Source organism: Mesitornis unicolor, unplaced genomic scaffold (genome assembly GCF_000695765.1).
Source record: "Mesitornis unicolor isolate BGI_N332 unplaced genomic scaffold, ASM69576v1 scaffold3835, whole genome shotgun sequence".
In the NCBI taxonomy this organism is placed as follows: domain Eukaryota; kingdom Metazoa; phylum Chordata; class Aves; order Mesitornithiformes; family Mesitornithidae; genus Mesitornis; species Mesitornis unicolor.
In genome coordinates this window covers 109,834-124,585 of record NW_010184700.1, presented here as the reverse complement: position 1 = coordinate 124,585, position 14,752 = coordinate 109,834, and the positions used below count along the sequence as shown (strand labels likewise).

Genomic DNA, 14,752 nt, shown 5'->3' with positions numbered 1-14,752 from the left:
GGAATGTAAGCATGTTGGTTTTATACGCTCAAAAACATATGCAGCTCACAGTCCACAAATCAAATATGTGGCTACCTATCTGCTGAAATTTGTAGCCACAACTCACATGGAATGCAATGGGGATACGTGATTGGACCTGCAAAACTGAATATCAAATTAGAACTTCACTAATAAAGAAAGTGCTCCTTTGCTGTCAACATGTCTATATGAGAGACTGCTGCAGATGCGGCACACAGTCTTGAAAGGCTGAAAGTTGGGGATTGTAGCCATAGTCTATCTGCATTTTCAAGCCCTGTTTTGCTTTGGAGCCACCTCACATCTGCCAGGAGTTTTCATCACCAGAGAAAGTTCCACTGTATTGCTGCAAAATCCCTCTTGTGCATCAGCTCAAAATGCATCTGCTGATGGATCTACACAAGACTTATGATATTTACACTTTCAGCCCCTGAGACTGCATCAGTAATTTTGGAGAGACAGAGAGTTATATCAGAACTTTCTATCTTAGGAATATGCAGTGGTGAGGGAACACAGTAAATAATCTTCTGAAGTCTTTCTGTAAATGACATTTAAAAATGCCTTTGGGGCAGGGGAGAAAAGACAGAACATTTTTCAAATGCTCCTAAAACTTAGTAACTACCAGTACTTAATTTTAACTATAGATAGGTGCAATGCTGTTTTACACACAACAGAAGATATTCCAAGACTATGGGAAAGAACTATCCATGTACTATCCGTGGGCAGACAGGCTGCATATGCCCTCTGAGGGGAAGCATTCCTCTGGGTTTGCCCATTAACTGTAAATCAAACGTAGGTACGCTGCGAGAGGCCATACTTCCTTCACCTGAATGACACCTATGCTGTGCTCATGGCTGCTGCACTGAGCTGGAGGCTCATTGCAGAGCAAAGGAGGGCCCTCCAGTTTGAGGGCTCACATAAAACATTTCTGGGACTATTCAGTCAACTGCTGTAGGTATCGTAGCTTTCCTTTACAACCCTTAGTGATTGTCTCCTGTTAGATTAATGGACAAGATATTGATGTTTATATTTGTGATAAATGTATACAATTTCAGTTTTAATCCAACCTCCTTATTTTAGCAGTAGCATTCAACATACACAATTGCACAACATGCTTCTTTTTTATGTCTCTCCAAAAAGAATTCTCTATGCTATGTATACCAAGGTCCCTTTTCTCAGTCTACTAAGCCATAAAAAAGGAAGAAATATTTATTTTATGAATGAAATAAGATTAAATCAGAGTGAGATAACAAGAATAGCTATGCAGCCTGTTTTCCTTGGGGCAGCCATCAGTCCAGTGGTGCTACCCAGGGTACGAACTGCTGCTCATTTCTGCAGCAGCCCAGAGACCTTCACTGCAGGAAGGTGGGACAAACTTGGTGTGGGATATAAATTATTTGTCACACTTGTTAGGTGTAAATGAACATGAATAGTGGGAATACCTCTGTCTTCAGAAAAGAAAGTGCTCTCACTGTGTTCTCTTTTACAGCTCGTACAGAGCTGTGTACACACAACCATTGCTGCCTCCGCACCTCCTGATGTATATGGCTTTGCTTTGACTTCTTGCCTGCCCTCATTATTGCGCTTAGGTGATGCACTGGCAGGACACTGCATTGTCTGGTCCTTCTCCAGTGGTACCTGTCACTGTGACCCTGTCACTGACCCCAGGCACTGTGATGCTCCTGCCCTATCCATTATAAGTTCACTGAAAACACATGTCTTCCCAGAGTATATCTGAGACAGCAGAAGAGACTGTAGATGTGCTTGCACACATGCAGATGTTTGTATCTGTGTGCAGGTACACAAATACATGACTATCTTTCCATATAAATTCCTGAATAAATTAAACGTATGGTAATCTCCAAACAGCGATTTTCACTTCCCAGTTTTAATTGGGCTATTGCCTATTTAGATGCTAAGCACTCCAGGACTGGAACATCATCTTCACATTGTCTGCAAAATGTTTAGCACTCTATTGGGATAACTGTGGAATAATAAAAATGTTAATGACCTAAATTCTAATGTGACTGTTATACAGGGATCAAATATTAACAAAAAGGAATACATGGTCAGCCAAGTCCTTTCTGGTTTTAACACACACAATTCAATTCAGATAACATCTTTTTGTTCCTTGTTTTGTGTAACACAATTAAACACAAGCGGCTAATGTTACTTAAACAGATTTTATTGTACTAGCAATTAAGAAGATAAAAATTGATTTTTCAAGTGAGGCTAGCCTTTATGATTTTTGATGGCTAAAACCAAATCAGGGCAATTATACATCAGGCTTGCTATTTCTGCAATTAAAAAGCTGGCACATAGCTGGTCTGATGGACATTCAGCATTGCCAGATCTCTGTTATGGGTAATAAATCATTCATCTTACGTGTGCAGAATCAGCAAGATCCCTTAAACAAACTTAATTGCTCTTGCACTATCATTATTGTCATTATTTTGATGATGTCTATATATGTCATTATTGGACATGTCTATATTAATTAGGCCATGCCACTTTGCCCTGAGGGTAATGTAAAACCACCAAAGAAAATTACTATTGCCAGAGGTCTAAAAATCCAAGCAGGGAGAAGGTAGGGGAGGCAATGGGTGTGTATCTGAGGGCAGGAGAGCTGCTGGGATGCTGTAATAGGTATCTCCAGGTGAGGCTGCAGCCACTGACTGAGCTATCAGGTGATGCCTGAGGTTGACCACTTGGGTGAGAGGGACATGGATCTGCCAGAGGGACAGGTTACTGGAAAATGATCGCCAGCCTGTAAATATGTGTCAAGTAACTCCATGGTCACTGCTTCTTATAGGTCAGTAATTTGGTATTTGCCCCCCTTGCTAGGTTGATTGTGACAACCCTTAGACCTTTGTTGAAATATTTGGTCTTGAAATTACTTCTGAAGATTAGCTGTAAATCAGTGCATGGCCTCCCATTTTACAGCAACTTTATAGACTGACATTTCATTTCATCGCATACTGAAATGAACGTGAAATCTTCTGACTATGTGTATAAAACAAGAGATGTGCTGAAAGCTTTGTCTCTGAGGCAAAGCTCAGCTTTTTGACTCCCAAAGAGAGGGTGGGATCTCTCCTACCCGAACAGGTGAGGGCTTGTCTACCCCACTGCTAAAGAGAGGTACACAATCTTTATTTGCTCCCTTTTTGTGAAAACTTTGTCCAGCCTTGCCAAATTCCCTGAAAGGTATCTATAAAATTTCATTTATTAAGTATTTCTGGTTTTTTATGGAAGTAGAAAAATCCTTCAATTTCTGGTGTGATTAATACTCTCGTATATGAACCTTGCACCTATTGACCTACAATGAATTGCAAAATCTTTGTTCTGTTACATTCTTACTAGAAATTTTGCTAGAGTATCTGTGAATTGGTTTTGCTCTGTCCCCTGCATGAGCAAAGGTCGCAATGCCACCAGAGCCTGTTACTTTTCATTGCTTTTCACAAAACTCCTACTGTTTTGCCAAATTCCTCAAGCCAAATATCATGCTTGGAGGCTGCCATCACCACAAGAGCCACTTCTGACCTTGATTCTGCTTTTTACCTCTGAATGTGGTATAAAATCAAGGCTGTCAAAGTCAGTTGCTTACACAGGGATCAATAATATAAACAAAAGGAGAAAATAAATTCACCTCTACCTGATGCTTGGTATACAGCCTAAATATATTTTCCTTTGAGGACGATATGTAAATAAAGATAGCTTTAATTTTTAATAGACATTTAAAACTTCTTCAAGGGGAGCATTAGAATGCCTGAGGCTATTCCTTTTTTATTTTGAAATTTGAAATATTTATGTGTAACTAACACAATTTTTCTCCAACCACAGGATACAAACATACTCTAACTGGGGGTTGTTTCAAAACAAGGTCATATAACTACCCCAGTGCTTCCCAGAGAAGCATGTTCTTCCACCGCCCAAAACCAAAATTTGCACTATTTGTCACAGCAGTGGCTGACAGCTGGGCACTGAGTCACACAGAGATTGAGAACATCTCTTACATCTGTGCTAGGTGAGGGGTGGGTTTTGCTGGCAGACCCAAAGGATGCAGTGTGATGAGTGTCTGGCTCTGCAATCACAGCAGCAGAGCACTGGGCACCGAGAGGTGCTGTGTGAGTGGAAAATGAGTGACACGATCTGACACGAGCTTGGATGAAATTATTTTCCTATAGGCCCCATGCAGTATTCTCTAGTAACATCCAGATACCCAGAGGGTGAGGAGATGAAAGATATTTAGCTGCTTTAAGGTTTCTTTTTCTACAGGATCTTACCTTCTCACTGCCTGTTTTTTAGCATGCACAGCAAAGGAGCAGGGGGCTGGCAGAAGTCAATTTCCTTCAGTTCACAGACCCTGATCAATTCCTTGGGCAGATCGACCATATGTGTGTTCTGTGGATCCCATAGCAGTCACATTATAGAGCCTTTGTCATAACACTTTCAAGTAAAGGAGCATCTCTCTACTCTTACTGCTCTCTTTTACTGTAAGTAGTAGCCCTCAGTACTGAATCTTGTGTATTTCTACTTAAAATCTGTTTAGAAAGCTCTAAATGATGACAAAGCATCTTTCTAATTTTTTCCTTCCAAGCAAACAAGGTGTTTTGTTTGTCTCACAATAAAATGTTTTTTATTCATATCCCTAAAATGTCAGGGTTTGATGAGTCCAAAACTGATTTTTTTCCAGGACACAGAATGAAAAGATTGAGTGGTTCTGACTGCTTTGGTCTCTAGTAGGAGCAAAGAAAAAACTAAACTTGCTCAACACAGGAAATCTAGCCAAGCTGCAATAAAGACGAGGAAGAAGTGGCACTTTTCTAAGGATTTTTCCTGGGCCAAATTATAACATATTTTGTAAATGTTGGGAAAGTAGTACTCCTGAAAGTCAGAAGGTCAGTCTTTCTGATGAGTGCTGGCTTCTTACCACTGTGCCACCATCAGGCACAAACAACAGATATATTTCTCCTAAAATCATTCTCATTGTTGTAAGAAACAAACCATTTTCAGCTCAGCTTGAGATAAGCACTTGAAATTTTAGTCCAAATTACTGTTTTGGAAACAATAGTGGGACATTTGGGAATTTGGATAAGGTAGTTACATGACACTGGGTGGCATATTGTTCATTCACTAGACAGAAACATTACTCTGAAAAACACACAAGCACAGATTTAGCTCAGTTATTTAAATGGGGGGAAAAGTTTTTCTTGTCCATCCTAGATTTTGCAGGATGCTGCTGTCTGGAAGATGTGTATTGTATATGCACCCAAAGGTAACCCACACTCAGGTGTGGAGACAAACATACACACTGGTTACTGGTGATGTGTCTTTCCCGATGTTGGTAGACGCAAAGTGCTGAGATGCTGCCAGGTGCTGCAGTGCTGTCCCAACTCCTGTTTAAAGCATCTGTGTGGTTCCCCTGTTCCCAGCTGATCTGATTGTGCCCACATGCTGGGACCCGTCCTGAGCAGTTTGTGCTGCAAGTCTGGAAACCCTTCAATGCCTATGCAGAGGATGGGACAGATGACCCCAGCATAACCCTTTCACTTACCCGTTCTCACCTTTTGGGGTCTGCAGTCCAGAAAGGATCCCTATCCCTCACACTCACTGTAGATCTGGAGTCCTAATTTGAAATTTCAGAGGCAGAACTTGCTAACCAGACTCAGCTTTTCAGCTGCCGAGGCATGCCATACTGGCAGAAAGGCATTAGTCTGGTTTCCAGGGTCTCAGCACAGTTTGACCATGACAGTCTCCAGCATAAACACATCTGCTCTGAGTGTGCTAGACACACGAATGTGGATTTTATTTTGTCTGCTTGTTTAGGTCCAGAAAGACACATCCTTCAGAATTTTTCACTTTGGGCTGCTCTCCTTTAGATGGCACTGTTACCACTTTCAAGAGCAGCTGCTGCTGGCCACTTCACTGAACAGGGCTGAAACTTGGCCAGGGCTGTCATTATTACAGAGCTAACAAGCCAGACCAGGTCAGGATTGATCCAAGTCAGGGGGAGCCGTTTCTGATATTTGCTCTAAAAAGTCTTCATGGTATTCTCTTGACGGTATCACTTCAGCTCCTGCCAGTTAGTTGTTCACTTCTGAGTATCCCTCATAGCACAAGGGTTGTATTGATGTGATGAACTTCCAACATTGAGGACAAACTCAATCTGCTCCTCTTCAGAATAAGTGTAAAGCGGTTCACAAAGTCAAGAGGAGCCATGCATGCCTATCTGAGAGCCTTAACTAATTAACCTGCTAATTAAATAATAATTAAAAGCTGTCTACAGGTGCTGCAATCGTTACTTTTCATAACTAGCTAAATGCTTATGTCAGAACCACTGCTTTAAATTGTTTTGTCCACTGCCTCAGTCATCACAGAATCACAGAATCTTAGGAGTTGGAAGGGACCTCGAAAGATCATCCAGTCCAACCCCCCTGCCAGAGCAGGATCACCTAAACTAGGTTGCAGAGGAATGCATCTAGGCGTTATCACCTACTTCGACTGCCCAGGCTTTTTCACAAGATAGCAAATCGGTTTAGCTGTCATTTAATGGGTCTGTATTAAGTACTGCTATTTAATGTGCATTCCTTGTGCCTATTAAATTAATCTTGCCTGTCAGGAGCACCAAAGTAGGATCGTCCCCCTGCTTAGCAGAGCAGAACTGCCACTTGGACAAATCAACCCCAAAATTTTCTGGAATAAGGCCCTACCTTGTTCCTGAATGAGTGTTATTCCCTTGCCAAACTGTGGTTCTATTCAGACCTCAACCATTTTGCCTGCAGGCTTCTCAGAAGTAAACACACACAGTTATTATTTTTATAATGGGAAAAGTTTCTTTTTCCATGCTGCCATAACTCAAAGCCAGCCAACGCAATTTTGCTCAAGCTTTCAAACAATAATCTCAGAAAATGTCTACAAATTGTATTTTTGAATGACTCTCAAAAACTTGGAAGTCTGTGTCTATGTTGCAAGACAACAGACTGCCCAATTTTGCAACCACTTGAGTATTCCCAGATCATCCCACTACATGTAGGCTCTAAACTTGAGCATTGAATTTATAAGTGCAGCAGCCTTAGGCCTCCCTGGAGGACTCAGTTGAGACAGGTAAGTGCCTCGAGCAGAAATTCAGATCTTTGGTGCTGTATATAGTCTTCTGGAAGTGCTCACTGGCCTCCCTTCACTAAAAATGGAGTCTAAAGCAACCAGAGTAACCATATTCCTAATATAGGTATCAGATCTGAGTGTCTAATGTATACCTGCTGGGCTCACACTGGCTGGGCAGCTCATCACCCAGGGAAGCCAGGGGTGCCTTTGGCTGGAAGGGGTCCATGCTACATGGCTCCCAGCAGTAAGCAGTAAGACATAAGTGTCCTGTACCGCACCAAAGGGTGATGTGCAGATATACACACTCCAGAGCAACCAGGCAAGCCCCAAAGAGACTGACATTCAGGCTGAACGCAGGTAAATGGGTCCAGCAATGGATCTGAAAAAGGTCTACATCTAAACCTGCTAAAGTCTGAAGACTCTTAAATTCCACAAGTATAGTATTTTATACCTCTAAGCCCTCCAAGCACTCAGAGGAGTACTACTGCAAACCCCCACCTGGCCTGATAATGCAGAGGAGCTGAGAAGATAAGGCACAGCTATGCCCATCCAAGATTTGAAGAGGACTCTATTAAATAAAGTCCTCTGAGGTGTCCAATTTAGGAGGTATCCTCAGGACAGATCTAACATGCACTAACAGGATCAGAGTAATCTCAAAGCTCAACTGCGGCAGCTGTTCTCATTTAAAACACATCCAGAGGAGACGAAGGACCTATGCCCAAGCTTCAGCAAATTGTGAATGATGCATGAGATGAAAAATCTCTCCCTAGTGGACAATGCATAGACAAAGCTGAGCAGACACTGCTCTGCCCTTTTTTGTTTCCCTCTGCTTTAATCAAGGACACTTCACAGTCAGTTCCAAAAAAATAGCAAAAAAAAAAAAAAAAAGAAGAAAATCTTTAGAAATGCCCATCAAGCCCAGAAATGTCAAAACTAAAGAAAAATAGAGGGGGAAAATCCCCTGGAAAGTTATTTAAAATATTTAGTACTTTTTAAAAAATTCCCTGTTTTTTTAAAAAAGCTCCCTCCCAGCAAAATCATCTCCTACTTGGTGAAAATTGTGAAGTATGGTACTTGTTCAAAGGTTCAATTTGTTCAAACCTTTCCCCCTAAAATAACAAAATAATCGAATAAAGTTTTTCAGAATTTGTAAGCACTACTTGAATCTGTCTTTTGTTTTTGTTTTTTTTTTTGTTTTCTCTCTCCCATTTAATGCTGAAAGTTTACTCTCGTCTCTTCCAAAAATAGACAAACAGGCAATCAAGGATATTATCCAAACCTTGGGTCCTACTGCTGGTGATCAGTTGGGACCGCAGCTTTACCTTGGATGGTATAAAATACATGGGCATCAGGTGAACCAGGTCTGGACCTCAGACCTCAGCTAGATTTCCCAGACCACTAAATGGCTTTAGAAACAAGCAATACCTACAAGTCCCTCATGGTTACTGTGGTCACCTTTTAAACTTTACTTATTTGGTCTTGGGTTTAGTGGATAAATAAGCTTCTCTAATTATTGACAATATTTTCTTTGTGTTCTCTATACGAGCGGAATGTAATTTCCTAAATGCTGAGATAATGTTATTCTAACATCTTCAGGAACTGGCACCTCTGTAACAGGGACCATTCTCCCTGATCTGTGGTAAGCAGGAACAGTAGATAAGTACTGTGAGAAAGCAAATCTTTTCCTTCATTCAGCACCTATGACTGACTAAAGGCACGGTCTGTTTTTACATTTGTTTGCAAGTATCAGTATCTTTATAGTTACAATATAGTTACATTTTCCATTCCAGCTGTAGTGGTCAGGGACTGGGACTTCTAAGTTTCTGCATCTGTGTCACTCCTAAAAACATCTTGAAATCCCTCTTGCTTGTGACAAACACTTCAGTCACAATTTTTCCTCTTCCAAGTTCCTGCACTTTGATTTTCAAATACATGGCATCAAATTATAATTACCTTCTCACAATAACAGTTGCAAAGAAATTACATGCTTTGCTCTCAGGAACAAAGTTTCAATGACTGTGTAATAAATTTGGACAAGTGACTGGTGTAAAGCCAAAGTATCTTTCCAGTGGTAAAAAGTACCCATTGCACTTACCTGAGTGAAAAAGTGCTGTGTTGTTATAGCAAAGACATCAAAGCCACAGCTGGCTCTTTTAAGCTCATCTCGAATATTCCTTAATTGCCGGGACTGCTCATCATACTTTTCCTTCAATCTCTGAACAAACTGCTTTTCAGCTTCTCGACTCTCTCCTGGTTTGGGGGACAATCCGTTCTTTGGAGTGGCTGGCCTTTGCTTGGGATGTCCTACAAAGGAGAGAAGACCATCAGGGTTACTTACTTCATATGTATGAACATGACCTTTATGTGTTTCTATGGCCTTTGAGACTCAGCCCTATAAAAGAAAAAAATCATTCACACAGATCCGTAATGACTTTCAAACTGAGAAAAAAAAAGCAAGAGCACAGCAAAATATGTTTCCCTAGGGGATAAAGCTCAAAACTTTGTAACAGTCATCTCACCTCAGGCTCTGAGCCTGAAGGTCTACTATGAGTTGAGGAGAGCTCTCCTAAGAGTGTCTTACTGAGAACTGAGGTTGTTAGAGGGAAGATTCATCTCACCCATGTTAGACATCTACAGGAATAGAGGCCTGCATCTTGACATGTGATGTGGACTCTCCTGAATGGCAGTGAGAGAAATGGGCATTTCCAGGTTGAGATTCACCTTATCCTGTTGTGGATGTGAAAAGCAGTTGGATGACCTTTACACTCTACACATTATTTCTTTGGCCACCTGAACTCCAAGCTTGGTGACTTGAAAGAGGTGCCAGATTTCCTTTTGCCTCCAAAAGGGACAGTGTGGGGCTGGAGTTGTCCTTCCCTGAATGCAAACACACCAAACTGTTGCTTTTTAGCTCATTCCTGAATACTGGCCAGGAATCTCTGGTTGTCTTCCTCAGCTCCTCCCATTAGTCCCAAGCTTTTAGTCTAGGAGCTAGAGTAAATAAGGGAGAAAAAATAGAGTCAGACACCTTGTTCCCATGTGTTACTGAAGATGGCGGACATTGGTCTGTATACAGATTAAAAACGAACATTTCTGTGTTAGCAGAAAGGACTGGATATGCAAGAATCTGAAAAAAGGTTATCTTGTATTTTTATTGTCTTGTAGTATACAGTTCCTGAAAAACAATACAGAAACAATGTCTCCAACCAGTCCTCAGCAACCAATGTAACAGGGGATGGTCTTCTGCCATGGATACTATCTATGCCTTTCCTAAAAACCAGAAGAATCCTTCCACAGAGATGCATCTGATGGTATGAGTTTGAGCCAATTTGTGAAGTAGAGCATTGTTCCAGAGGCAGTTTTCTTAGATGTGTTTAGATATTTTAGATCTTTAAGACTGTGTCCTGGGTGTGCAAATGAATCCTTAGGGCAATTTTACTAGGTCAGGCAGGGAAGCAGTATGGCTTTGCCAGAGCAATACTCCAAGAGCATGTTCCTACTTTTTCAGATGCCCGGCTTTTGTGGAGCTATTGGGAGCATATCTTCCAACCTTCTCGGCTAAGTTCTGGCTCCAGGCTAAGCTTAGACGGAGGTAGCTCCAGCAGAGATGCTCCCTCACATCTACATGTATCTCATGCTGCAACTGCAAAGAGACACAAGTGCAAAACAGCCTTTGGAACAATTTGTGCCCATGACTTGCATTTGCAAAGAGGAATACCAGATTTCACAACATGTCAGGACTAACTTCATGATGTGACATAAGTAACATAATATGGGAAGTTAGAATCAACTTTCTGTCATTAAGAGAGTGCAACCAGCTATAGCTATTGCTCTCTATCAGTTTTCTTGTCAGTTAAAGCCTGTACACCTTTTTGTGTCGGAATTACATTTTCTTTCTTTCATTAATTTAAAAGGACTCTTAACTTGTCAGTAGGTATTACCACAAAATAAGAAATTCGTAAAAGCAACAGCCACAAATATCTGTCTTTTTAGTATAGAAATCTTGTGTTATTTAGACAGAATGGTGGTGTTACAACAGAAGGCACAGAGAGAGGTGTAGGGGGAAGCCCTTGAAATCAGTCCAGATTTAATTAAAACAGAAACCTACCAGGTTGTTTTGTCTTATATATTTCTAGCTTTCCTGTGCATGGGAACACTTGAAGTGTACATTTCTATGTTGTCCTTGTCAGTGTTTTAAGCTGTCCTTGTAAATTAAACTGTGCTATTCTCCTCAGGGGCAAATCTGAATTTCTTGGTTCATTTGGGTCTGAAAAGCAGCTTACTAAGCTTGTTCTGCCATCGAAGTCTCTTTTCTGTTGCTCTGCACAAAACAGGGTTTATATTAATGATACTGATCGTGATCATGAATGTCCCTTTTGCTGATAGTGGGACCAGGGGGACAGACTCAGTGTATACTGAAATCACTGACCCCTTTGATCTGCTTCAAAACTCCCAGATCTTTTTTATCTACCTAAGTGTTTGAACTAAGGAGACATAACAAGTATATGCTCATAATTAACAGACTCCATGAGGACTTAGCTGGGGAATGCAATTTATTTGCCTTTTACCAACATTGTGGTAAGAAAAGTGAGGAAATTACTTTGAGAGTATTGATAACAAGCAATCTGTAGAGTGCCAGATGTCAGAAAAAGATGGCACCATCCCGCAATGGGGTGGAAGAAGAGTACCTGCACCTCTGTACATCTGTTCCTATACCCAGATTTCATGAAAGGTATTGCATCAGTAGATAAAATAAAGATTCCTACAAGACTCTGCAGCCCAAAATGCCCTTGCAAGTCTTCAGGAGGACTGATTCAAATGCTAAAGATCAAATTCAAAGCTAAAATATAAATAAATGTATTATAGTAAAAAAACAGCACTGATTAAAAGGAACTGCATGTGAGGAGGCCAGTAACAGAGGAGAAACAACCTAGAAATGACACTCAGAAATTTGAGAACATGATCCATGCCTGCTGTGGTGGAGTTACCTGGCAGACACATGCTCTCCTATCATAAGCTGCAAATGCCACATGTGATCCTGATGGAGGAAAGGCTGTGCTACTGCCCCTCGGCCCCAGCTACACTCACTCCTTGCCTTGTCTCATGGCTGCTTTGATTATTTTGTGCAGTTGTTAAATAAGTGAAAAGATTATCTGTCTTTATCACTTTGTTACTGCTGTTGTTATTTCAAAGAATGCTAAAGGCTACTCTAAAAAAATAAATGAAGATGAGGTTTATTTTCCTATTTGATCCTTAAAATGAGAAACAATTTTAGGTTGCTATAATTTTAGACAATCAAGCTTAAGAAATCCTAAATCAGTCTGACAGAGAGGGGGCTGTGACTCAACCTCCCATGAGAATGAAGAAAGCTTTGAGCCCTCATTAATTGGATATGCCAAAAATTGAAGCCTTGAAAATCATTAAGTCACCCATGGAAATGCAGTAAGAAAACACTAACACACAGTATAAATATGCTTGTGTTTCCTTCTGCTTTCTAATTCCAGCAGAAGCAAATCAGCTGTGCTGCAACATGCTGTCGCAGCCTCAATCACTGCTGGTGCTTAAACTGGACTCCCACTGTTATAAACGCTTCTGAGCTGCTGGTCTGGCACTCTGTGCAACAAATTTTACTTTGGATCTCTCATGGTGATCTCATCAGGTGCAAAATAGCTTGAAAATTACATGATTCAGAGGACAGTGTTAAGTTCATCTTTTTACCCTAGTTATTTAGTAAGGAGAAGAATTCTGAGTCCTGTTAGTGCCTGGGAAGATTAAATTTCATCTTCCCTTTTCTTGTTTTTGTTGTTTGGGAAGGAGAAGGATAGGGATTGAGTTTAGTAAACATGAAGAGACTCTTGATGCAAGTTATAGGAGCCAAAGAGCTGTTCTATGTTTTATATTTTACCATCAAATCAAGAAACATGGGTTTCTACCCCCCATAATTATAACTCAAGCATCATATAGCTGTAGAAATGATATTTAAATTATTTAGATAGAGTCTGAAAAATGAGGTAATGGAGCAGAGGATAAACTGCAAGTACAATAAAGTCAGTGGGACCATGCCCACTCATTTCAGAAGCATTCAGATCAGCGAAACATCAGTCTTACAAATGCCTTTAGCTACCTGATACATTTTTTAATATACACTTAAGATACATAAATAGAAAAAAGTTCTCTTCATTCTACTAAATAAACAAAGGTATTGTTTAGGAATGCTGAAACTCTGTGTTTGTGCTCAATATTGAGGGGTAATAGTGCCCCAATAACTCTGAAGGTTATTTCTATAGATAAGCCCTTTTCCAATTATGCATAGAAATAGCCCAGGAAATTTAGGGCCTCTGTACAACAGTAAGAGCAGATTCTGAGAAATATACTGTCACTCCAGGTAATTGTCTGAGGTGTCTTTTATTTCACTATATCTATCTTTTCTCTTTTTATATAAGGAAATTATAATGATAAATAAAAATGTTCATGTGTCCTTAAACATCTAATAGCAACAACTCTTTGTTTTGAAGGAGACATGATTACAGGGTTGTAACAAAGAAAACATAAGTTTATTCAGCTTATGCATGGGTATGACAAAGCCTGTTGTACTCAGAGCCAGCTTAATGAACCTTGGACATAATCAATCTTCACTTAACGAAAGCAGGTCTCAGATTTTAGTGTGTTAACAAGAAATGCAAAATTAACAAGTTTAAATCTTCCCTGAAACAGTGCTTTTGGGTTCATAAATACCTGGTGAATGGACCTTGGTGGCTGTTACTGCTGATCTCTTAGGGGATGAGACAGCTGGTCTGTTAGTATCCTGATCTTTTTGTACTTCTTTCTTCTGACCTGTTTTAGAAAAAAAAATAAAGGTAGAAAGAAACCTGGTTTATAATTCTGTTTGCAATTGTGCAGAACTATGCCAGTAAGATACACACCACACTGGCAAAATGTAAGTATTTCACCAATACACATCCTGGGCTTCAGACAGGATGATGCTACGCATTACTTCTATGTTGGATGGCAACCTGTCACTTCTGTAAGCATGACAGTGTGTTTGTGGCTGAGCTGACATGCACAGCACTAAAGAAGGTCAGAAGAAGGCCTTACACACTATCTTGGTTCTCCAGCCATCTGCACAGTGACAAATGCTGTTAAGGTACAAACAGCTACACAGGTAGCCCATCCTATCTGTTCTGAGCTCTCTGTTCTCTCTCTTTACCTTGCTGTGCCTCAGCCAAGGATCTTCTGGGCTGGAGGAGAAGCTGAGCAGGACTGTGCAAAGCTGACTTAAGTTACCTGCAGGGCCTTGCTCTAACAACTTTTTCCACACGTCAGGAATCTACCATTTCTGATGACCAGCTTTTCCAAGAGAGTCTCATACAGATAAGAGGCAGGCTTCTGCAGAATCAGAAGCAGGCAAGATGTGTCAGGTCAGTGCTGGATCCCAGATAGTAGAGTGGGTCTCTGCCTGTGCAGTAAATCAGGCAGGGCCAGCAGCACATCCAGTGCACAAATCCAGTGTGCCAATGCAGGACACAACAGGGCCATATCATTGCCTTGCTGCCCCCAAGGCTGAACCAACACCTGGTTCGTGCTCATCTACGACTCAGGCATGTGCCAGGCTGCTGACTCTCCTCTCCTCTCC

At 40.8% G+C, this 14,752-nt stretch overlaps 1 protein-coding gene across 1 annotated transcript in view; it reads right to left on the bottom strand.

Moving 5' to 3' along the window:
• Positions 1-14,752, bottom strand: part of MTUS2 (microtubule associated tumor suppressor candidate 2) — a gene marked incomplete at its 5' end in the record, with an annotated part of 160,396 nt that overhangs the window by 41,346 nt on the left and 104,298 nt on the right. The window contains 2 exons of the mRNA XM_010184549.1: positions 9,215-9,423; positions 13,855-13,953. Coding sequence (XP_010182851.1) covers positions 9,215-9,423; positions 13,855-13,953 — 308 coding nt within the window. The remainder of the gene's footprint in view (positions 1-9,214; positions 9,424-13,854; positions 13,954-14,752) is intronic.